Source organism: Callithrix jacchus, chromosome 14, assembly GCF_049354715.1.
Source record: "Callithrix jacchus isolate 240 chromosome 14, calJac240_pri, whole genome shotgun sequence".
NCBI classification, from domain to species: Eukaryota; Metazoa; Chordata; class Mammalia; order Primates; family Cebidae; genus Callithrix; species Callithrix jacchus.
In genome coordinates this window covers 10,238,636-10,263,513 of record NC_133515.1, presented here as the reverse complement: position 1 = coordinate 10,263,513, position 24,878 = coordinate 10,238,636, and the positions used below count along the sequence as shown (strand labels likewise).

Below are 24,878 nucleotides of genomic sequence, written 5' to 3'. Positions count from 1 at the left end.
TGTTTTGTTTTGTTTTGTTTTGTTTTTTCTTGCAGGAACAGTGGTTTATTGACCAGACAGGCCTCCCCAGCCCGGCCACTGCTCCCCGAGGGGGCTGGAGCTCTGTGGGCTGGCCCTGGCAGAAGGCAGACAATCCTCTAGGTCCAAGGACATGCGGGTCACGGAGGTAGGGACTTGGGCCCACACATCCGAGGAGAGTTCCCGACAGTTCCCGGCAGCTTTCTCAGGCAGGTATCAGATTCGGCCCACACCCTAGGCGGGGCTGGGAGGCACCTGGCCCACATCCAGCAGCTCTGAAGTGTGGGGTGAAAAAAGGTGAATCTGTGTGAGGATGGGGTTGGCTGCAGCTGTGGTGATGGCCTGGAGGGGCGAGGGTCCCTGGAGGCCGCAGCTGGGGTGCTTGGAGGCCAAGGGTGGGTTCGAGGGTGCTAGGCAGGGCGATGGAAGAAGCTGCCAGTTCGGAGCCGCCACAAGAGCACCAGCCACAGCAGCTCCCGCTCCTGATGGGCGTCCTTCATGACGCTGCTGTTCTCCAGGGCCCGGCGGGACAGGTAGGGCAGCACGTCCATCACCAGACCCTAGGGCACATACTTGTACACGGGGTAGCCTGCCTGGCCCAGCAGGAAACTGATCTGGTCACACATGCCTAGCAGCTGGCCAAAATACACCTGGTGGCCAGCGGGATGCAGGCACAGCTCCTCCATCCTGGGCAGCCTGAAGCGCACTGGGTCCTCGTTGTGGGTGGCCACCATCACCTTGGCCTTGGCATTGTGCTTCAGCTCCTCCAACACGTGGTCCAGACACCTGTGGTACATGGCATTGGTGGCCTTGTACGTGGGGTTCATGGGGTCCTCATAGCCGATCTCTGCCTCACGGGCTCGCTCCTGGGCCATGTATGCGCCCCACACCAGGGTGGAACCAAAACACCAGCCCTCACGGCGAGCCAGCTCCACATCCAGGGTCACATTGTCATAGGAATCCTTGAGGTAGCACTGGTGCGTGCTGAAGATGAGTGGCCTCTCTACGTTGAATCTGCGCTGCATCTCTAGCGTCAGGCAGCTGATGGCTGGCTGGAAGTAGGTCTGCTCAGCCTCCACCATCAGCCGCACACCCACCTCTGTCGCTTTCTTGGCCAGGACGTCCATCCGCTGCAGCATCCTCGTCATCTGCAGCTCCTCCTCCTTAGTAAACTGGGACAGCAGGGGCTCCAGCTATCGGTCTGTGTGGTAGGGACCACCAGGTGCTTGGAGAGCTTGGTCCTGCTGTCGATGAGGCTGCTCCAGTCCAGCAGATCCATGGTGCCAGACAATCCCAGGATCTCTGACATGAACCAGTCCTCAATCTCAGCCCTGGATGCGATGCCCATCTTTGCGACGCTTTCCTGCAGCACCGCCACCTCCAGCTTGGTGTCCATGGCAGCCAGGCCCGCCGCTCCGTAGCCATTTGGTGAAAGAAGTATCTCCACTTGGTCAGCATGTCTGAGAACTGCAGCAGAAACTGGGGTCTCTCCAGTAGCGTGAGCTTAATGGCTAAGAAGCCATTGTCGCTGGCTGCACCTGAGGCCTTGATGCGGTGCAATAATGTCTCCATATAGCTGTTGCACTTGGCTTCGTTGGCATAGAAGTAGGTGTGGGGTAATGACGCCATCTCTGTGGTCTCTGAAGGCCCGGTGGGCTTCTGTAGACTCTCTCTCTTCCTCTTCTGAGCAGCCTGGTCTGCAGAATTCTGCTCCTCTCCCTATTCCCTGGTTTTAGTAGACAGTCATTTTGTTCCATCAGATTCTACTCAGATGAGGTGGAGAGGGACCACTGTGTATCCTGCTGGTAGGGTGCCTACCAGCCACTTGAGGGCCTTTTGTATTACCCACATGCTCCTGTAACTATATCACAAGATCATTTCCATGCTAAAGGATCCTTTCCCCTTCCTCAGTGTTGAGATCCGTGCTAGTCATCTGGTAACCCACCAAAACCCTTTCTCTTCTTCTAAATCAATGTAACAGGGTTGTAGTTGGACATGGCCACCCAGGGTGGACATTTCCTGAGTGTGGTCCTATTGCTGATTTATCTCCATGGGAAGGAAGTAATATTTGCCCTTTCTAGGTCTGGGCCTTAAAGCGCTCTGAATGCATGTCAGCAAGCTGGAGCACAGACTGGTGTGGCAATCACAATACAGGGTAGAATCTGGCAATGATTTCCAGGGCCCTGCACTTCTGAATGGCTTAAAGAATAGAGCTGCTCCACCCTTCTGGATGGTCTACATACAGACTGTAAGCTAGAGAGAAAAACTTATTTGTTCTTTTTTTTTTTTTTTTTTGAGATAGAGTTTTGCTCTTGTTGCCCAGGCTGGAGTGCAATGGCACGATCTCAGCTCACTGAAACTTCTGCCTCCCAGGTTCAAGCAATTCTCCTGCCTCAGCCTCCTGAGTAGCTGGGATTATAGGCATACACCACCATGCCCGGCTAATTTTGTATTTTTAGTAGAGACGGGGTTTCTCCATGTTGGTCAGGCTGGTCTCAAACTCCCGACCTCAGGTAATCCATCTGCCTTGGCCTCCCAAAGTGCTGGAATTACACGCATGAGCCACCGCGCCTAGCCTTTGTTCTTTAACCCTCAATGTTATTGGATCTTTTGTTCTGGATAATACAAGTCTTACCAAAATGTCTCTGTATTCTAGCGGAGTGAGAGTGTAACAGAAAAACCACCATCCCATCTTGAAGAGCAATTCTTCTTTTTCTTTTTTTTTTCCCACTTCATTTTATGCTGGGCTTTTTATGTCCAGCATTAAATGAATAGAATAGCAAAGCTATTTATATGCTCTGCTTAAAGAACTTCAGGAACTGGTCTTGAAGAATGAAGCACAGAATTAAGGTTGCAGAATATTCCACCCTGGGAAGAATGCTGAGCAGTTAACGCGTATTCCTGTTGCAGTCAAGCTGGTGCCAGACGGATCAGCAGATGGTTCATTGCTTAAGATGGTCATCGAGACTAGACATACTAACCCACATATAGTCAACCCATGCACATAGCTCCTCCATATCATCCCTCCCATAAAAACCCTCTGGCCAGCTTGAAAAACTTGAGATGGCCTTCGTGACACTAGTCCACCATCTCTTCAGGTTGTCAGCTCCTGAATAAACCTGCTTTTCCTCTCACCAACTTTTGTCTCTTGAGTTTGCCTTTTGAGTGGTGAGCAGCCAAACTTGGATTCAGTTATAAGAGAGGAACCTATCCCCTGATAAAAAGGCACACTTTATATTGCTGTCCATCATCTTAGTGCCAATCAAGGGTAAGATATGACTCTTCTGTAGCTCTCCTTCCCACAAACTCTTCTCACTCTTCTTTGCCTGCTTAAGGTCCTGGTTGCAAATGGGAATGCTTCCCTCAGCCACCTCCCCTTCTGAGTCTGCAGCCACATGGTGTACCGGCTTGCTGCCCAGTGCCCCAGCATCCACATTGCTGCCATGCACTGAAAGCTTCCTCCCCTGAGCTTTGCTTTATTAGAACAATTTCCTAAGTTTTATTGCACCAACATCCAGAAGACAGAGATGAACTGTCTAAATAAAATAACTCCTACCACCTTTTCCTTCAGTTTCTATTGATTGTGACTTAATCTCTTGAGGCAAGTTGATGGGCTTAATATTAAACTGAAATACCAAGAGTTAGCAAAGGAATCAGAGAATTGAGAGCAAATAAAATTGTCCACAAGTGGAATTTTTCCAACTCTCCAAAGGGGTTGGTTCAGGCCATGTATGTTTGTTTTCTTTGTCTTACACTAGATAAATACTTTTAGAAAGACTCAGGAAGCCAGACTGAAACTCTCAGCAAAAGTGGAGGAGGGTCCCTGCTTAACCTCCCCCAAAGATGCTGCCCACCAGGGTTTCTTTTCAGCTCCACATCAGACTCCACCCTGGCTTTATTGGCTCTGGCAAACCCTTGCCTTGTGCTCTTACACAAGACACATCACCTCCGCCTAACTAGTCAAAGATTCAGATGATAGGGATTGTGACCTTGTGAATTCACATCCAACTGGGTCTTGTACCCTCATCTCATCGGATTGCTGGGCCCAGCCCAGGGATAATTCTGTGCCCCTGGGAGACAGTCTAGATGGTGACAAGCTAAAGATATTGAAGCCAGTTGGACCTGGGTTTGAAGTCTGCCTCTGACATTTAGTGAAAGACCTTGAGCAAGTATTTAATTTCTGTAAGTGTAAGTTTTCTCATCCCCTAGGGACAATACTCCCACTATGCAGAGACTGACTAGCTGTCTGCCTACTTGGCCTCTCCTTCCAGGCCACACAGGTAGATTGCACTTTCAGCTTCCTTTGCAGTCAGACATGGTTATATGACTGTGTTCTAGTAAAAGAAATAGCCTGGTCCATAAAAATTCTCTTTCCTGGCATACTGTCATTTCTCCCCATCCACTCACAAAACAGTTGAGGACTCACTGGCTTTTGAGCCCGTCTTGGGCAGAGCCTATAAGGCAAAAGGAACCAGACTTGGAATAACCAGAAATGCCTGCAGTGGACTGTGTGAGTGATGGGGCACGTCACTCAGATCCCCAGGTTTATGTGGTAGCATATCACAGTTTTACAAGTGATAGAAATTGAGGGTGGTGAAGGAGGTTCAATAATTTAACTGAGGTCTGACAGCCAGGATTAAACCTAGGCATTCTGACTCCAGAGCTAAGGGTACACACAGATGAGTTGCACAGCAGGAATGGGAGGGAGCAAAAGGTCCGCTCTTGTTCACTGTGCCACACAACTCCTGGAAAATTGTGTATTAACTGCATTGGTATGAATATAATTCTATATATTCTATTTGAGCTGCTTTCAAAAGGAATCCTCAGTCTACAGAAAGATTCAAAGAAGGTAGAAACTGCCCCCAAACAAGGTGCCTCTGAAAATTCATGGTAAGGCTGGTTCAAGGCCAGTCTTGGTTTTGGAATGAGAGAGGTTCTCTGGGGTGCGATGTTTGGGGCAAGGAGTGGCCAGGGCCTGTACCTCAAAACAACTCTTCCAAGAGATGTGCCTACATTCCCTAAAGTCCAGAAATGTTGCTTTGATATACTCAAGAGCCCAGGGGTACCCTGTTAAAATACAATTTCTAGAATGAATTATTAAACAGTGCATTTTTGAATAAATGGAAATAAGAAAAGTGATCACTAGAGGTCAGTTTGGTTCCTGGGAACAGTCCCACTATTTTTATCTGTCTGAAGACAAGCTGAATGTCCCATGAAGCTGTGAGCTCCTGCCCCAGAGATGTTGAAGAATATGGATAATCCCCACCAGAACTCGGCGGGGGGGCTGTCTGCTCTGGCCATGGGTTTGGATTTACAAAGTCCTCCAAGGTTTTCAAGGTCTCTTCTCCTTCTGATTCTGGGGATAACAGGGAGAAGAATACCCATTCACCTGCGATAAGCTACTGGGCTTTACTTGGGACTGTCTTGGATAAGAGCACAGCCTATACCTTATGTAGCTCCATTATCCCAGTCAGGGATTGGTGGTTTAAAATATAGGTTTTATTAGTATTCAGATATGGTGAGGCCAAGAGATCAGGGGGAAATTGCCATTGAAAAGATTGTTATACTCACAGTTCCCAAGAGGAAGGGGCCTTCTATGCCACGAAGAGGGGTAGAGGGGACCTGGGGAAGTCCTGGGGTCAGTCGGGAGGCAGAAGTAATGAGAGAAAAGCATAAGAGGTTTCTCTCATGAGAACCTCCCTCATTCCAAAACCAAGACTGGCCTTGAACCAGCCTTACCGTGAATTTTCAGAGGCACCTTGTTTGGGGGCAGTTTCTACCTTCTTTGAATCTTTCTGTAGACTGAGGATTCCTTTTGAAAGCAGCTCAAATAGAATATATAGAATTATATTCATACCAATGCAGTTAATACACAATTTTTCAGGAGTTGTGTGGCACAGTGAACAAGAGCGGACCTTTTGCTCCCTCCTATTCCCAATAAAGGACGAGAGCCTTTATTGTGGTTTTCATGGGAAGGAACAAGCCAGCCAGTTTAAGAGGGTTTGGTATTGGCTAGTTTAAATAACTTCAGCAAATGTAGGTGCATAGGGACTGTCCCTAGTTGTTTGGCACCTGGCCCTGGGTGAGAGCCTTATAGAGAAGGTAGCTGGGGGTGTGGGCTCTGGATTGGTTAGTGTGCATTTGAAAGGCACATTCCTACACAAGGTGCTTCCATTTCCAGGGTTTAGCCCTGGGAGAAACAGTCTCTCCAGGGTCAGCAAGGCCCCAAGATAGCAAAGCATCAAAAACACATAGTAAAAATAAATGATTAATACACTGTATCTGGCAGGCATTCAAATATTGAAAGAAAGAATTAATAAATAAGTGTTTGCACAAGTGAGATACTGAGCAGACCTATTTGAAAAGAGAGAGTGGAAGAATGGGCGTGGATGTGAGGGAGGACTGCAGAGGACTCTTGGAACAGGGCCTGACAAAAGGGCTCTGAGCTCCAGAGAGGAACAACAAAGAATAATCCTAAGGATGCAGCTTGAGTTGCGGCCCCCAAAATATATGTCCACAGCCTCACCTGTGGAATCTGTGAATGGGAACTTATTTGAGAAAAAGATCTTTACAAAGGTAATTAAGTGAAAGACCTGAAGATGATAACATCCTAGATCAGGGCAGAGCCTAAATCCAATGATGAGTGTCTTTAAAAGAGGCGTGAAAGGGAGAAGACACAGACACAGAGAGAAGGCCACAGGAAGGCAAGGCAGAGATGGGAGTGGTGCTGCCATGAGTCAGGAGGAGCAAGGACAGACTCTCTCTCGGTGCTTCTGAGGGAGTGTGGCCCTACCAACACCTTGATTTTGGACTCTTAAGCTCCAGAACTGTAAGAGAATAAATTGCTTTGGTTTTAAGCCACCAAGTCTTAATTTGCTATGGCAGTCCTAGAAAACTATTAAATAATACAGGGCAGTAATATTACAGTGGAGAAAGCAACTAGGCTTTTAAATAAAAGACCCAGGCTTCATCCTAGCTGCCTGTTGCTGTGTGGCCTTGGGGAGGTGACTTTGCCTTTCGGGGCTGTTTTCCTTGGCAGCCCATGAGAAGACAGGGCTGAATGATCAATGAGACCTCTGCCCACTGCAAGGTTCTAAGAAGTTCCTTTCACAGCTCTGTTCTGGCCAGATATAGACCCTTGATCTTGTTGAGGGTCACACAGTGACCCTGTACAATGGACTGAGGCATGGCCTCTCCTGGTAAAGTGAGTGCTGGCACTAAGCAGGGGAGCATCCCCCATCTAGTGACTGAAACCGGGCCTTGGATTCAAACTTATAAGGCAGAGTAACCTTATAAGTCTCTTTTTCATGGGAAACCAGGCCAAAAGCAGCCCAGCTCGTTAGGTGGGGAGGCCTAGTTCTCAGAGTGTAGAAGCTGTCAGTTAGTCTCATTTCATCTTTGGATTCATTGGCACTGGGAGAATGTCACTGGACACTGATGTTGGCAAAGGAATGATGTGATGTCTGGGAAGGCAAAGTCTGTCTCCAGCTCCCCAGGATCAGAGATAGGCTTGGCCAAAAAAGAGCTCTTAGTTCAAACAGTATTCCTGGAAACAGGGATCTTCTGGCCTGCCCCACCCTCTTTAATCATCATTCCCCTGGCCTTGGGCCAAGGGCATTAAGGTGGGATTTATTATTACTGTTGGCAAAGAAAATTCTGAGGCTCTGTTTGGGGTAGAAACTACCATCCTTGGTCAACCCCATATCTGGAGATTGTTTCTGAAGATTGGTATTAGCAGCTTCTCACACAAACACTGTGCTCTGCTCATCAAACCCGTGCTGCTCCCTACAGACGCCAAGCACTGGGCCAGTGGCTTGGTCCCGTCTCCTGCACCCATTCAGTCAGAAAAATACCGGGAAGAACTAGGTTTTCTCATTTCATTTCTGTGTGGCAAGATCTACTGAGAGGTCTTAAAACATCCCATTGGAGAAATAGGTTTCAGACTTAGTACAGAGGCTTACAAATGCTAAAATACAAAAACAAATTCTAACAGACATTTTAAAAGGAGGACTTTTAAGTTTGATGAAGTACTTGAGAAGTTAAAAGAAGAAGTAGCCAGTGTTATTTAGGTCGTGTCATTGGAATCCCTCCTTGCACTGAACGCACATCTGCCTTGTCTCCTCCATAGGATAATCTTGGGAAGTCTTCTAGAACTCCTTCCAGTCAAATGCAAACACAGATATTTACAGAGGAGAAAGTTGGGAAGAAAAGCTGAGTGAAAGCACCTTTGCAAAGATTATGACAGTGAGACAAGTCTAGCATGGATGACTCCATCTCGCTTCTAACCCCACAGGCTTCACTCCTTACTGGGCATAGGCCAGTCTAACCATGGGAGGAATTTAGTTCATAGTTTAACTTTGTTTTTGTTTTGTTTTGAGACATAGTCTTGCTCAGTCACTGAGGCTGGAGTGCAGTGGTGCAGTCTCAGCTCACTGCAACCTCCACCTCCTGGGTTCAAGTGATTCTCATGCCTCAGCCTCCCGAGTAGCTGGGGTTACAAATGCGTACCACCACATCCAGCTGATTTTTGTATTTTTTAGTAGAGACAGAGTTTTGCCATGCTGGCCAGGCTGTTCTTGAACTCCTGACCTCAGGTGATCTGCTCACCTCAGCCTCCCAGAGTTCTGGGATTACAGGTGTGAGCCACCACACCAGGCCCATAGTTTAACTTTGAAGCAAGGATAATAGCTCCTCCTTCCAGCTAACCCCCTTCTTGCTGTGAGTTTATGATTATGCAAGGGGCCTGGATTCTGCTAAAATGTTTGTGTCATTTCTGTAATTTCTTATTGCTTGGGAGTCATGTGGCCAGAGGTCCCAAGATTTGTGACTTCCCCAATTGCTCCTACAGATAACAACACTATTGTAGAACCTCAGATTGAAATGTTTTTCAGACTTTTGCATTCTGGCAATTGACTGACCCCATCCAGACCTGACTCATGACTCAGCCAGTCTTTGTGTCCCCCACCCAGAGGCTGACTCAGAGCATGAGGACCCTTTTCCATAACCCTATGATTTCAACCCCAACCAACCAGCAGCACCCACTTCCTATCCCCCTCCCCACCAAATGACCCATAAAAATCCTAGACCCTGAGTCTTTGAGGAGACAGATTTGAGTAATAACTCTGATCCTTCCACTTGGCTAGCTCTGCGTTAAACTCTTTCTCTACTGTAATGTCCCAGTTTCAATGAATTGATTTTATCTGTGGAGTGGGCAAGAATAACCCACTGGGCAACTGCATGAGCCATGTGGCTTCTTAAGAGAGTCTGGGGTTGCTGTGCCTTAACTTAATGCTGTCAGCAGTAAAGAAACAGTTCTTGAGTCCCTTTGGTACATGTTGCATGATGAAAACCATCTGAATGTAATCAGGGCCAATGGTTATTGACTGTTCACTGTGTCCCACAAGCCAAATGCTCCCACATGGACCATCTTCTTAGTCCTCACAAAGGCTATGTGGAGAAGTACTATTATTACCATACCAACATCATTTTACCATGGAGGAAACTAAAGCACAGGAACGAGAAGTGACCTGTCCGAGGTCACCAAGCTAAAAGCAGAGGAGTCAGGATCTGAGGCCATCCCGCCTATCCCAAACCCAGCCCTCAATCCTCAATAATAACAAGATAGGTAGGCCATGATAAACCAATGCCAAAGATGGTGAATTTTTAAACTATGTCCTTTTATTTAAAAAATAATATACCCAATCCTCTCACCACCCCCACCCAAGACTTTCCAATAGGAAATAAAAATGGTGTGTCAAGGCCGGGCACGGTGGCTCATGCCTATAATCCCAGCACTTTGGGAGGCCGAGGCGGGTGAATCATGAGGTCAAGAGATCAAGACCATCCTGGTCAACAAGGTGAAACCCGTCTCTACTAAAAAATACAAAAATTAGCTGGGCATGGTGGCATGCGCCTGTAGTCCCAGCTACTCAGGAGGCTGAGGCAGGACAATTGCTTGAACCCAGGAGGCGGAGGTTGCGGTGAGCCGAGATCATGCCATTGCACTCCAGCCTGGGTAACAAGAGTGAAACACCGTCTCAAAAAAAAAAAACAAAAGAAAAGAAAATGGTGTGTCAATCTGAGTGGAAAAAAAGTGTTTCCTCTGCTTTCATACGTAGTGCCTGTGGGCTTTTCCCCCAAGCAAGTGATCAGTTCTGTAGCAGATATTATCTGGTGCCCTCCAATTCAATCTGACAACATCCACCTGGAGATTATCAGATCCCATAGGTTCGGAGCTTGGTCCCCAAGATGGTGCCCCACTTCCAATGCCAGTGGCAAGCCTCAGGTTATTTTACCTGTACTTCTGACCAACAGGATATGAATTGGGGCTCCCATGACCCCTTCCTTAGGTTTGACTAATTTGCTAAAGTGGCTTATAGAACTCAGGGAAATACAATACTAGTTTATCACAAAAGGTATTACAAAGGATACAGATGAAAAAATACATAGAGCAAGGCATGTGGAAAAAGGCTTGAAACTTCCATGCCCTCCCTGGGTGTACCACCCTCCAGCAACTTCCATGTGTCCAGCTATCTAAAAGCTATCTAAAGCCCTGTCCTTTTGGGTTTTTATGAAAGCTTAAGGTTACATAGTATCCTCCTTAAATAATGAGATTAAGAAAATATGATTAAATACAGAGTTTATTCTATTCGAGCTCAAAGCTTGAAAACAGCCACCTGGAAATGCCAACTCCAAGCTAACGGAATTGGCATTCTAAAGTAAAGGGGTGTGAAGGTTGTTGATATTGGCAAGGTTTCAGGAAGTTCAATAGGATGTTAACATTGTCTGTACATGGTTAGTGCATAGTTACAACCATTGGACTGGTTATAGGCTGTGTTCTTTTTCGGGAAGGGTATTTAACATTACACATTGAGGATATAATAGTCATGGGGTCTTCTGCGTCCTCTGGTCTGAGTTGAGTGCAAGATAATAAAGGGAGAAGTTAATCTCTAACAAAGATCAGTAATTAACAGGAGAGGGGTCTTATCTCTGGTGCCATTCAGTCTTTCTTCGTCATTTTACAGAACAAAAAATAAGAAAAGGAGTTCATCTATAATTGGAGAAGCAGAAGGGGCAGCTCTATGTTAAAGGACTGAGACCACACAGTCACGTTTCTCCCAAGGCGCAAATTATTTAAAGTTCCAGTAGCCTTAAGTTTGAGTTTTTTTATTTCACAATAGATGACTGATTAAAACATTGGCCATTGGTGACTGACTCAATTCTCAGTGCCTCTTCTCCCTGGAGAGTGGGATTGGGCTGAACTCCCAATCCTCCAGTCCTGCCTTGGTCTTCCTGGTGACCAACTCCATCCCAAAGCTACCTAGGGACTGCCACTCACTGCCAATCATCAGCATACAAAGAGACACTGAACATTTTGAAATTTTCAAGAATTTCCGAACTTGTATGTCAAGAAATATGGACAAAGACCAAATATCTATTTCATAATATCACACAATGATACTTTATTTTTATAAAGCTAAATATCTAGTGAATACAGAGCAAGAGAAATATCTTTAAATATTGATTGTGGAAAGAAGTTTGATGTTTGTTCAACATAATCCCTGGACAGCCTCATTAGATCCAGCTTGCTTTCACCATTGAATCCTAAAAAATAAAAGAAAAATGCACCACTCAGGTCAAACCATTCTCCGAATCAAGACAAAGCCCAGGGGCAGGTTATTATGTACCGTATTATACAATTAGACTTCAGTTTGTCATAAGTGCCTGGGTTGCTTTCCCCACAATTAGTACTCATAAGATTTGTTTTAGCTGTATCTAATTAGGTCATTAGATTGGTGTAAGCACTATGGCCTCAGGGAACATCTGTGCCTTGTGTTTGCTGGGTAGTGCCATTTCCCAGCAGTGGGACAGCTTTCTCAGACACCTTGGACTGCTGGGACCCTGCTATCAGCATCCGTAGGACAGTAGCTTCATGTCCTTGGGACCACATCCTCATGAGAGATAGGGGAGGCCTGGAGCTGCCCTTGAGCATTCACTTCCTCTTCCACAGGCCTGAAGGCCACAGAATCTCTCCAGATTAAAACTCTGGATCTCAGAGCAAAATTGGATGGAAGAAACAGCCTTGCCTGGCCATACTTAGAAATGATCCCACTGTAGGGAGTCTGGTAGCTTCCAGGACTCCTTGGTGCACCGCCCAAGCATGCCAGGGTGGTGTTTCCTTATCAGAGGGGGCCAGGTGAGAAGTCAGAGAGGGCCCTGTTGGGCTGCAGTGAGCCTGCACCCCCATCACAGTGACAGCCAGAGACCGCATGCCTTCAAAGAGCTAGGCACGGAAGTGAAGGCTGCAATACTGCCCAGACAGCCTGCATCTGCTAGGTTGGGGTGGGGGCATCTGTGGTCCTGTGAGTAGAAAAGGGGAAGGGACAGAGTCCCTGGGGGTTATGCAGGGTCCTCCTTTCTTGACCAATGGTCCCTCTGTGGCTGCCTCTCACTCCCTCCAGTCAGACACATAAGATTTGCTTGGAAAGGAAAAAATGTGATGAAGCTGACCTTGGACTACCTACTGGGCCTCATCTTCAATGTTTCTTCCATTCCTGGGCTGGAAAAAAAAAGGAGCAACTTACAGATAGTGAGACAAAACTTTCTGCAGCCTATATCTTGATTTAGCTCTTCTCTCTATTGTACCCTAAGGCCTCACTCTTCTAACTGGGATTTCACTCCCCTCCATGGGGACTCACCTGGGAAACCCTCGCCCTGTGCTAGTACTAGTCTGTAGGTCCTCTGGGACAGTGCTTCAGGAGCCTTGCTGCTCCTAGGACCCCAACGCTGTCACTTACCCATCACCCCCACCCTTTAACCTTTGCTTACGTGGTGGGAGGTTCCACAAACCATGCAGCATAGGACTGCCCAGTCTGGAGACGTCATGGAGATGGACCGTTTCTCAATGCACTTCTAGGAAACGAGTAGGTCATACAGACCCATGGGAGTGAGAGAGTGGTGGGAAGCAGCTCCATGGTCCATATGTTTGGGCAACAACTGATTAAGCCAAGAGACACAGGCTGTGTTCTGCAGGACTTCGTAAGAGCCTGTGATGGGCCAGTATGTACTGTGAGTCTTCATGACTGTTGCGTGCAGTGTTTTCCCATCTCATCTGACTTTTGCGAAGTGTACCTTTTAGCACCAGTGATTCACATAATGCAGTTCCTGGGGGCATGGATCTAGTCTGATTTGCTCATTTTTCTATGCAAATACTGAGAATCTCAAGGGTGAAGCACAACTAGTGAATGGCCGATCAAAATAAAAAAGATAACTCTTCTGACTCTGTGACCTTTGCAAGAATCTCTGTCACTCAGGAAGGAGGAGAGCATGGTGCCTAAGGTCCTCCTGCCATGTGTTTTTGGGACCACGAATCTTGGACCCTAATGCTCTAAAACCTGGGCTCCGATTCTGGTGTACCCTGTGTCTGTCTGTCAACAGAACTCCCTTATGCCTACTCTGGTGCTCTCAGCCTCTCTCCTGTTGGACCCTTGCCTTTACAAGCTTGTAGGAGGAGGCTTTGACTTGGAGTGAGGCCCAGTGAAGGGTGAGAGAGTCCTCACAATTATCCATCAGTTCACCAACAGGTCCTGGCTTTGCTGTTTGCAGTCACTCCATGATTGGGATGGCTGCAGTGAATCGAGGTTAGAAAGCAAAGGTGAGAAAACATCCTATACCCTGAAAATGCAAAAGGGTTGTCCCCAGGTGGCAGCGTGATCCTGCAACATAAAAGCATAAGCCATTACGCAACCATGTTGCATTATAAGTTCTTCAAAAATAGGACAGGGCCAGCTTTCAAAAAGGGTGGTCCCAGACCAGTGGTACCAACGACCTCTGGGAACTTGTAAGAAATACACTCTGCCCCAATCCACACCCACTGGATCTTTGCCCCAATCCATACCCACTGGATCTTTGGGGTGGGGCCAAGCAATCTGAATTTTAGCCAGATGACTGATGCATGGCCACATTTGAGAACCACTGGTGTGTGGGGTTTGTGCTCTGGCGGTACCTCTATTGGAGTCTGTACTGTGGCAGGCTCCTGAGCTAGACACAGCAAGGCCCCAAGAGCAGCTGGCTCCAGGTGACTCATCTGTGGGGCTGGAGGTGAAATCTGAACAGCCATAGGCATTGCCCTATGGTTCCTGTCTACCCCAGGGAAACCTGAACTTAATTGCTCAGCCACAAAAGATTCTCAGGGTCCTTTTGAGGCCAACTCTACCCAGAAGTGGTCTGGAGGAACTAAAGCGTGGATGGCTCCAAGGACTTCCCCACCCTTCTTGGGTCACACTTTCTTTAGGGGTTGCAGTCTCCAAGGCTCTTGTGTATCTTCTTGGTGAAGCCCACTGCAGCAGTCCTCGAACCCTGAAAGGAAATGAGGCACAGGTTAACTCAACACAAACCACATCATGACCTTGCAGTTGTCTTGTGGTGACCCTGCCCTCCCTGGCTTCCTTCGAAGGTAGTCAGAAGTCCGGTGCATAAGAGGAGGTGGAGAGCATGGCAAATGGTGGGATCACCACCGTGATCTTCTCAAGCAAGCTCTTGCTCAAAAAGGCAAGCTTGTCATCTTGGCTGGCTTACCATCTGTGTCCAGGTATGTTCAGTTTGCTGGCTCCTCCTTTGAAATGGGCATATTGCAAAGCTCAAGCAACTTTTCAAGGACTAGCCGTTTCGGCTTCGTCAGCTTGCTCATCGCCTGTGTATAAGCATGGAATAAGACTGTACCTAGAGGCTTACAGTTAGCAGGGGATCAGACAAACTGCTGCGAGTCCCCAGGATGGGCAACCAGTTTTCCAGACACTCGGGGCCCCGGGATTTTCAGAGCTAAAACTAAGAAAGTCCTGGACAAACCAGGATGAGCTGGTCACCCTACTTGGGCAGGGCATTCAAAATAAATTTTCTCTCTCACTATTTATTTATTTTTGCTACCATGCAACAAAACTTTGATTACCATTGAACAGGTTCAGCTAGTGAGTTTTAAATTAAAAAAGAAAAACTAAAGAAGAAAGCTCTGGGAAATGGACAATGAGTAGGTAGGACAATGGAAAGCAGAAGACATCTCCAGGGCAAGTTTCACATCAGGAGAAAGAGACAGGGGAAGTGGAAAAAAAGTACAAAACAAAGACACAACCTAGGGATGAAAGGAGCAGAAGAGGAGAGGGATGAAACCAGGCTGGGCCATGGAGTCTCTTCCCTGGCCCTTCAAGACACCTCATGGGGTTTCAGTGGAGGAAACTAAGGCCTAGGGAGGTCCAGGAATTTGTGCAAGGTTAAAGGATCAGCAGTTCCACTCAGCGCTCCCTTGCCAAGGTGGAGACTGAGATTTGAGAAGGGAATGACAGCAAGCCCCAAGGTGACAGTATGCTTTTACCATGATTCAGTGAACTGTGAGTGACATAAAACTATGGTGGAAGAATAAAAGCACATACTTGCTGCAGAAATCTCTTTATCCGTTTGTTGGTGAGCTTGGCAGCCAGGTGCATTAGAGGATGCACGAAAGGAAACTGCAACAGAGAGGTACGGAGGGTCAGACACGGGTACATCAACAGCAGAGGAGTATTTTGAGAGCCCAGGGCTATGCGCCTTCCTTTCTACTCACTTCCCTTACAAATGGGTTTAATTTTCAGAATAAAATCCATTTTTGAGCAGAAGGCTGAAATTTTATGTTTTCAATAAAGAGCCGCTTGCCTTGAGAACAGATTTCAATTCCAACACAACCCTTAAAAATATTCCCTTAGGGTAAATCGGACTTTTCTCTGCATTAACCCTCAGCACTCTGTGCTCCTGGAGTGGAGCGCCTTGTCCTAGAAGCAGCTCCACATGCATTCTTTCTCCCTCCCCAGGGGTGCCCGCCTCATCAAAGGGAAAAGGTGGAGGGCAGCCCCCGTAGTCCTCCCCATGCACTTCCGGTTTCCTAATCCTGTCTGTGACTGCCGTGCGCACCCAGGTGCACACACCTGCCCTCATCTAGTCCTCCTGAATCCTCCCTGTGTGCTTTGGTTTAGAGTAAAACTGAATATGTGTCAGGACAGTTTGTCTTTTGCTTTCAAGTGTTCTTTCTCCTTTCTTGGTACCCTTTTTGGTCTTGATAATATCCCCCTCCTTGGCCGGGCTTGGTGGCTCTCGTCTGTAATCCCCGGACTTTGGGAGGCCAAGGTGGGTGGATCACCTGAGGTCAGGAGTTTGAGACCAGCCTGGCCAACATTGTGAAACTCTGTCTTTACTAAAAATACAAAATTAGCCAGGTGTGGTGGCACGTGCTTGTAGTCTGAGCTACTTGGGAGGCCGAGGCAGGAGATCATGGCTTGAACCTGGGAAGTGGAGGTTGCAGTGAGCCAAGATCACACCATTGCACTCCAGCCTGGGCAACCAAAGCGAAACTGTGCCTTAAAAAAAAATCCTCCTCCTTACGTCAGCCCCATTCCTACATCTATAATACTGATTGATTCTTAGGGGAAATATTTTTTTCCTGGTTATTTGCTTTTTTTAAGGATCCTCTTAAGATTTGGAGAGCCTTGAATATGTAAATAAGAGATGTAGTGGTAGAGTTTTACTTGCTATAAAAGGGTACCTGAATTCAAAATTATGTCTGGCTGGGCATGGTGGCTCGTGCCTATAATCCTAGCACTTTGAGAGGCCGAGGTGGGCAGATCACCTGAGGTCAGTAGTCTGAGACCAGCCTGGCCAACATGGCGAAACTCTGTCTCTACTAAAAATACAAACATTAGCCAGGCATAGTGGCACATGCCTGTAATCCCAGCTACTTGGGAGTCTGAGACATGAGAATCTCTTGAACCTGGGAGGCAGAGTTTGCAGTAAGTTGAGATTGTGCCACTGCACTCCAGCCTGGGTGACAGAGCAAGACTGTGTGTGTGTGTGTGTGTGTGTGTGTGTGTGTGTGTGTACATATATATATATATATATTCTATGGCCTCTCCAAAATTCCTCAAATCATACCCCATAGAAATTCAACTATACAAGCTTCTCCAGAGGGTAACTCAAATCTGTAGGAGGAAAGTTAGAGGTGATGGTTACTATTCCTATTGCACATACACATCGCAAAAGCCACAGAAGATGCACATCCATGGATCACTCCTGGGGGATGGTACTGTACACATTACAAAGCACAAATTTAAAAACAGATGGTAAGAAAAAACAATATAAAGAGAACACAGTGTTTACCAGGCTTTTCCTGTACCTCTGTTTAAGTGCATAATAAAAAGTTATTTCCTACTTATTTTTCATTTTCTATAATCTATTCTCTAACTTCTCAGATCAGTCAGCTATCCACCACCCCCACCCTGGAGGGAGAAAGAGAATCCCTGCAGCCTCAGGAAAAAGCCCCTGGGAAGTTACTACCCAGAGGATGTCTGGAGGCCCAGCTTTTCTACTTGTCTGCACATATTAAGAAGGGACAGACGACATGCCAAGGAGAGTCACTTTTACAGAAAGATTATTATGATAAAATACTGACCCCAGTTTTAACTGGATGTGTTGCCTCTTGAGTTCTGGAATAATGAAACAAAAACTAAATAAGAAAAGAAAGTGATATTAGTATCGCGTGTCACTTGCTCTAAACATGGATGCTTCATGCCCTCATACTGGGCTGGGCGGTACTCACCCTTTTGTATACATCTTGATTATCCTGAAAAGAGAATTGTGTGGGTAAGTTATGTGAAATTTTACAAGGGCAGGCAACTGGTAACGCTTTCTGTATAAGGTACACCATGGACCTTACTGGATTTACTTGAATATTATGATAGATTGGCAATCTAAAAAGAAATTCTTCCATTATGGAAATTTAATGAAACTATCATTGATGATAGATCTTACAATAAAGAAATTTGCCAGCAACATGTCATCATCTGAAAAGCCTAATCTCATTTCATCTTTTCAATTTGCAGGAGGTGGGGAGGGGATACCTACTCTCTGATGCATAGAAGCAAATAACCATCTGACTAAGGGTGGAATGAACTAACTCTTGCCGTTTTTAATTTGCCACAGAGTGTATCCTACTATTCAGTTTTTATAGTTCATGTTAACCAATGTTATTTTTCTCCAAAACCTTTCTACATGAATTTTTGTTCTTCTTGCAGAAAGTCCAATTTTCCATTTCTAAATCCTTGCCAGTGCACACACCCCAGCCTTCACTTGCGTGGATGATGGATGCATGTGCACTTATCTGACTCAAGGAGATGCCGGGAAGAACGCTTCTTACAAAACCATAACGTAAGTGTTCATGTCCGTGTGTTATAAAGTCACTAGATAGAGATGATTACTGTGAACAATCATTTAAATATGCGAATCTGACTAGTATTGTTCATTCACATCTCACTCATGCTTAAACATCTTTGAATCAACTGAAACCTCAATCAAGACAAAAAATAAAGTTGTTAATACTACTTCTAACTATATTGCTGTGAATACAATTACATCTTCCTGCAAACTTTGTAGAGAATTTCTTCAGTGGAAGAGAAAAATATGTATGCATCCTCTCTCTCTCTCTATCATGTACATATGTGTGGACACACAAACATGGGCACACACACATAGGCACACACTATAATCCACCAACATTACCAGTAATGGAGGCTCTGTGGAAATTAACTCTTATTTCCTTACAAACACCATCTTTAACCAGTAGAAAGTACTTGCTATTTTTGCAGCTCCTGGTCTTCTTGTCAGCATCTGTTCACAACCGTGTGTGTGTGTGTGTGTGCGTGCGTGTGTGTGTGTGTGTGTTTATGGACAATTATTGGGCAAATAATTGTTTTTTTTGTACCACGTAAATCCGAGCTTTATACTGTTATGTTTACTTTTCTGGTCAAAAATTGATGAGGAATGTGAAGATGCTTTTCCTGGTGCTAATCACCCTGCTCAAACTTTCATGTGCCCCTTCCTTTACTTTTTTCTTTTTTGAGACAGGGTCTCGCTCCATTGCCCAGCCTGGAGTGGAGTGGCACAATCTCAGCTCACTGCAGCCTCCACCTCCTGCGTTTAAGCAATTCTCCTGCTTCAGCCTCCCTCATAGCTGAGATTACAGGCACGTGCCACCATGCCTGGCTAAGTTTTGTATACTTAGTAGAGACAGGCTTTCACCATGTTGGCCAGGCTGGGCTCAAACTCCTGACCTCAAGTGATCTGCCCGTGTTGGCCTTCCAAAGTGCTTGGATTATAGGCATGGGCCACTGCACCTGGCCTAATTTTTTTCTTTTTAGAGAAAAAAATTATTTCATGTTTTACTGATACATGTTGTTTATTATTCATTTGCCCAACTAGAATACAAATGCCATGAGAGCAGGCATTCAGTTTGTTTTACTACTGCCTCACCAGCACCTGGCACATGGCATGCTTTCAATAAATATATCTTTTGAATGAATGAATGGTAGAGCTCTATTCATAAGAACTTATTGCCCTTTTTCCCCATTGAAACTTCTAATCCCACATGATGACCAGAAACATGAAGAGTTCTGTGGATGTTATTATTTGCAGAATGTGACTGCTTTCTGAATTGCTTTGAGTTAAAGGTCCCCTAGAGTCACAGACTTGACCTGTTCTGGAAACCAGAACGGGAGTGAACTTAGAGCCCTGGGAAGACATCCAGACTTTGGGCAGTTGAGGGAACCAAAGCCCCAAAAGAGGAACAGACATGCCAAAGGTCACATTTCAGAGAAGCAACAGGCCAGGAAGAGCCAGTTTCTCTATTCATACCTTTAAAATATTGGCGCTTTTGTTCACTGAGCAACCCCTGGCTCCTCTGCAGTTGGAAACAATGAATGAAATAGGCTTGGAAAAATGGAGACGGTGGAAGGGAATTCATTAGAGGAATAGTGAGAGGATCACTGTGGCTGGAGCATGGTGTGCTGTGGGTTGGGGAGGTGAGGGATGAAGAGATGTGGCTCGAGGTGAAAATGTAGAGCTCTCCTAGGCACCATGGGCTAGTCTAAGACCACCTTCTTGTACTTTCAGTTAAATTCCTAGTGGGCTCTTGCTCTTGGGGGTCCCTATAACCCAATTTAATACTGCAGGTTGCACATGGGACAGCCACACTTCCACTGCCTCTGCTAATGCAGAGGACACCCCCACAGTCTTCACCTGAGGGAGCGGGAGATCCCTTTTGCGCGACATGTGGAGGAAGTAACAAAGGGAAGAAGAACTCTGAGTTTTCAGCCCAAATTTCTGCTCCACATACCAAGGCTGTAAAGATTATTCCTGAAAATCATAGCTAACAATTGCCTTCAAACGTATGCACAGTGGTAAACTGAAAATAAGAAGAAATAGGCGTGATATATTCATGAAATTTGATAAAGTGACATTTGAGTCTTGAAGAATGAGAATCAGTTGCATCAAGAGGCAATGGCAGCAACCAGCACTTAAGTGCTGTCGTTTGCCACATTCTGGATGCTGTTGAAAGCACTTCACAAATACGAAGCATTTACTCCTTACAGTAGCATTCTGGGGTATGATGACAATTACCCCCATGCTACAGATAAGAAAATCGAGGCACAGAGCAACTAAGAAGCTACCAAGTTTAAACAGAGCTGGACTTTGAAACCAGGTATTTTCATTTTAGAGTCTGGACTGTTAATTGCAACCTGTGAAGGAGGCAAAGGCATTTCTGACTAAGGAGAAGACTGTGCAAGGACCTCAGGGGCCTGGCACATTTGGGGAATAGTTAGAGGTTCACTGTGACTGGAGGGTAGTGTGCTGTGGGTTATGGTAAGTGAGGGATGGGTGAAAATTTAGAGCTATCCTAGGTATCATGGGCTATCCTGAGACCACCTTTTTGTACTTTCAATTAAATCAACTTACTTTGTATCCATTTAAATATTTCTGTGTGGTTACTATAGTCAAAGTCTATATATATTTTTTGAGACAGTCTTGCTCTGTCACCCATGTTGGAGTGCAGTGGCACAATCTTGGCTCACTACAACCTCCACCTCCTGGGTTCAAGCAATTCTCCTACCTCAGCCTCCTGAGTAGCTGGGATTACAGGCATGTGCCACCATGATCAACTAATTTTTGTATTTTTAGTAGAGACAGGGTTTCACCATGTTGGTCAGGCTGGACTCAAACTCCTGGCCTCAAGTGATCTACCCACCTTGGCCTCCCAAAGTGCTGGATTACAGGTGTGAGCCACCACACCCGACCAGTTACTGTAGTCTTTTAAATGAGAACTATAGTTTTGGAGAACTGCTATATCATGACATATCAATTTATAATATGCAATATATCATAACATATAATTAGCTTAATTATATATGATTATAATAATTTTAAAAATATACATTAACTACCCATATTTTATAGTAATTTATATTTAAGAGATTGGCTTGATTTTTTTCTACAATTATATTCTCATACACACATAGACATGCACAGTTACACATGCACACAGTATTCTCCTGTGGGTAGCAAAAGACTGTGTTTGTTGCAGATGTATTATTATATATATATATTTTTTTTTTTTTACCTTATATTGGCGAGAAAGAGGGGCCACTGCCTCAGACAATATGCCAGTTGCTAAAAGAAAAATGAAGAAAACAAATCAAAGGGATGAGGGGGATGAAGAGAGATTGACTAATGGGTAATCAAATACCATTAGATAGAAGAAACAAGGCCTGGTGTTCACTAATTCAGTACAGTGACTACAGTAAATGATAATCTATTGGGTATTTCAAAATAGCTAATGGAGAATAATTTGAATGCTCCCAGCCTAAAGAAAATGTACACGTTTAAGGTAAATGTTTAATATCCATTGATATTCCAATTCCCCCAATTTGGTTATAACACACTATATGAAACTGTCAGAATATCACATGTACCCTGAAAGTATGTACATCTATGATGCATTTGAAATTTCAACAATGAATCAAAGATAAGTATAAATTCTTCAGTCAGCAGAATTACATTATAACATATCTAAATTCTAAACTTGCCCTATTTCTGAACGTCGCATTATCTTCTCACATGGGTGGCAGTGAATTTCATCACAACCCTCAGGACGCTTTAAATGATGAAAATGGCAACAGTGAGTTTCTGCTACAGCCAAAAATCTGATCTCAAAACAGTTTTAAGTGAACATTATACACATGATGTATTCAAGGCCCAGACTAAATAAAAATCTCACATTACTGAATAATTGGGTACCTCAAGCTGCACAGTATCCAAGCCATCTGTAGGATCAGCTAAAGGTTGGGGAAATCCTATTGTGAGAAATCATAAAAATATTAATTATGAATTAGAGAAAAGAGGTCATAGCATTTACTTCAAAGTCTTTGCCATGAAAATCAGAGAGAGATTCTATTAAAACAATAAACCACCAAAGAACCATACTAAAAAGGTCAGTGGGAAAGTAAGATTTGATCTGATGTTGTTAAAGGGATATACAAAGAAAATACACTTCTACTTACCACTATCAAATCTGAGATTTATACAAAGACTAATTAAAAATAGTATGATTGTTAGTTTACTATGAGTGTTCAGTACAACTGTTAGCAACTCGGTAAAGAGGAGGAAAAAATGCCAAGGTAACAACTTAGTTTGTATTTTGATAGAATTCACGAGATAGCATATCAGAAAATGGTGTCAATAAAGGATGGATATCAGAATCACCTTTGAACTTCAAACTTTGAAGACACATGAATATCCATCTCTCTGCTGCTACAGACTCTCTAGCGATGGGTTCTGAGAAAGGCTGCTGGCATGCAGCTGGACCCTGTCAATCTTTTGTCTAACTTCAGTGAACTCCTCTTCTCATTTGCTTGTAATAGAACACCTGGTGGGATAGCCATAGTGCAGCTGAAGGAATCAATTGGATAGGTCAAAACTAACAGGATGAAATTAGATGGATAAATATAAAACCTGGAACTTAGATTTTTAAAGTGTGGAACAAGGAATGTGTGGCTCAAGAGCAGTTTATATTTTAAAACAAGACAGAACAAAACCGAGTTGTAATTTGCTGCCTCTGTTCTCTCTGAGCCAAGATAGAGCTGAAGGCAATGTTATCTTATATTCAAATAACAATGCCTAAACTTCAAAAGGTAATACTCTGACTTGAAATGATAAGATACCAGGTAAGGTCACTGAGCATAGTGTTATCTGCTTTCAACTATTTTGAAAACTGCAATAAGTAAGAGATATTAGTCTTGTGTTTCCCCCAAATAACAGAACAAAGTCTGATGGTTAGAAAGTTACATGTGATCACACTTAAGCTTAGTGTAAAGAAGTTTTTGATGATTGGAATCATTCAATAATGCAAAGTAATGCAAGCCAATCCTATGAATACTTATGGAGAGATTCTGTGTTAATAAAAGGTAAAGGCCCTCAGGAAACATAAAGTCAAATAGGAAAAAACAGGGAGGTAAGTATAAACATATAGAAAGGTAATTACAGATTTGCAAAAGTGTAATATAAACAGGACTCTACTGGAGCGAAGAGGCAGCAGCTGGCTGTCCTAGGCTGGGAGTGAGTTGGGATTACTGAAAGCAGTTAAATAGAATCTCTAAGATCTTCCCCACGGAAGCTACAGAAGGGATCCCTGCATCCCGTGAGAGGTTAAATTAGATGATCTTCACGGTCATTTGCAAGGCGCAGTTTTGTGACTACATTGCAGAACATGACAAAGCAAACATACTGTTTGAAATATGTTTTCTCTATCAATATACTTTCGAAGATTTTCTACCCCCTAAGTCAAAATTATAATGAAAAAAATCTAAAATTTTGAAATAGTCTGTGTTTCCAACTGTAGTTGTTCTGCCACCGTCCACTTCCCTGCATCCTATGAAGATGGTGGTAACGGATTCCAAACACAGACCCTCACTCCACGCTAGTTCTCATGGTTGGTGAGGCTACGCCCGCGCCCGGTCAGCACCTGGGACAACTCCCCGGCCCCGGGAGGTCCGGGCTTCCACTACACTCTGGAATTCGGTCTCTCTAAAAGCCACTAGAAAGACTTTGAAAAGATTCCTTTTTCCAGCGTGCGCTCCTCTCCCGCCCATCTCGAACTGCCCATCAATTCCCAGTCTCTGGGACTGTAAGCTCGGTCCTCGTCTCTTCAGAATCCAGGAAGGAGAAATGGCTAAAAAGTGGGATCTTCCCCTAACTCACAGCAGGAGGTGCCTCCCCTTCAGTTTTAGCGACATGTTCAGGACATCCCTGGGGCAAGAGCAGCTTAAAGACAGTCCCACAGGGAAAAATCTCCTTTGGTAAAAGGCTATAGCATCTCGCTCTGTCCATCCTCTCCTAAAAGTTAGAAACAAATTGCAGCCAGAAATCAAGAAGGCAGAAATGAGAGCTGGTGGAGGAAAATAAAGCTTGACTCCCTCCAGAACTGCCCTGGGTGATCAAGGTCTGTCTCAGTCATCCTCAGAGTTCAGGCCAGATGTGGCCTGATGAAGCTCCCCCTACCTGAGGAGGGAATTGGTAGCATGCAGAAGCAGTAGATGAACAAGATGAGAAGGAAGTGAGGATGAAGATGTTTCATTGTTAGAGTCTGGCTTCTCCTTGTTGGCCACAGACGTGTACTGCTAGGACAGGAGTTGCACATTTCCCCCGGGTCCACAGGCAGAGGCAAACCTCTGTCCTGCATCTGATCAGCCTAGCAAAGGAAGTGCCTTTATATGCAGCGTCCCGGAGCCTATTGGCTGATCATCAATCAGCTCTGCACAGGAGGACTCCGGCTTTTTCATAAATGTCATGCTGGGCCCTTATTTGTAGAATAATATCCTTCTGGAGTAGGCATCGTAGAGAGCCATCTCTTACAACCCAGCAATGAAAATAAAAGGTGGAGAGTCATGACTGTTATTCCATAATGATCTGGGAAACATTTCTGACTCAAGAATAGCTTTTTCTCTATTTAATAA

The 24,878-nt window shown here is 45.0% G+C and overlaps 1 protein-coding gene and 1 pseudogene across 1 annotated transcript; both read right to left on the bottom strand.

The window, feature by feature from the left end:
• Positions 1 to 428: 428 nt before the first annotated feature.
• On the bottom strand, positions 429 to 12,289 carry LOC100409906 (proline dehydrogenase 1, mitochondrial pseudogene; annotated as a pseudogene).
• Positions 12,290 to 12,538: 249 nt separating this feature from the next.
• NMS (neuromedin S) lies at positions 12,539 to 24,585 on the bottom strand. The gene is given in 10 exon segments (XM_035273432.3): positions 12,539 to 12,577; positions 13,692 to 13,735; positions 14,343 to 14,376; positions 15,444 to 15,518; positions 17,489 to 17,542; positions 17,636 to 17,659; positions 21,488 to 21,510; positions 21,513 to 21,537; positions 22,165 to 22,220; positions 24,424 to 24,585. Coding segments are annotated over 10 exon segments (513 nt in total). The 5' UTR covers positions 24,563 to 24,585.
• Positions 24,586 to 24,878: the final 293 nt, after the last annotated feature.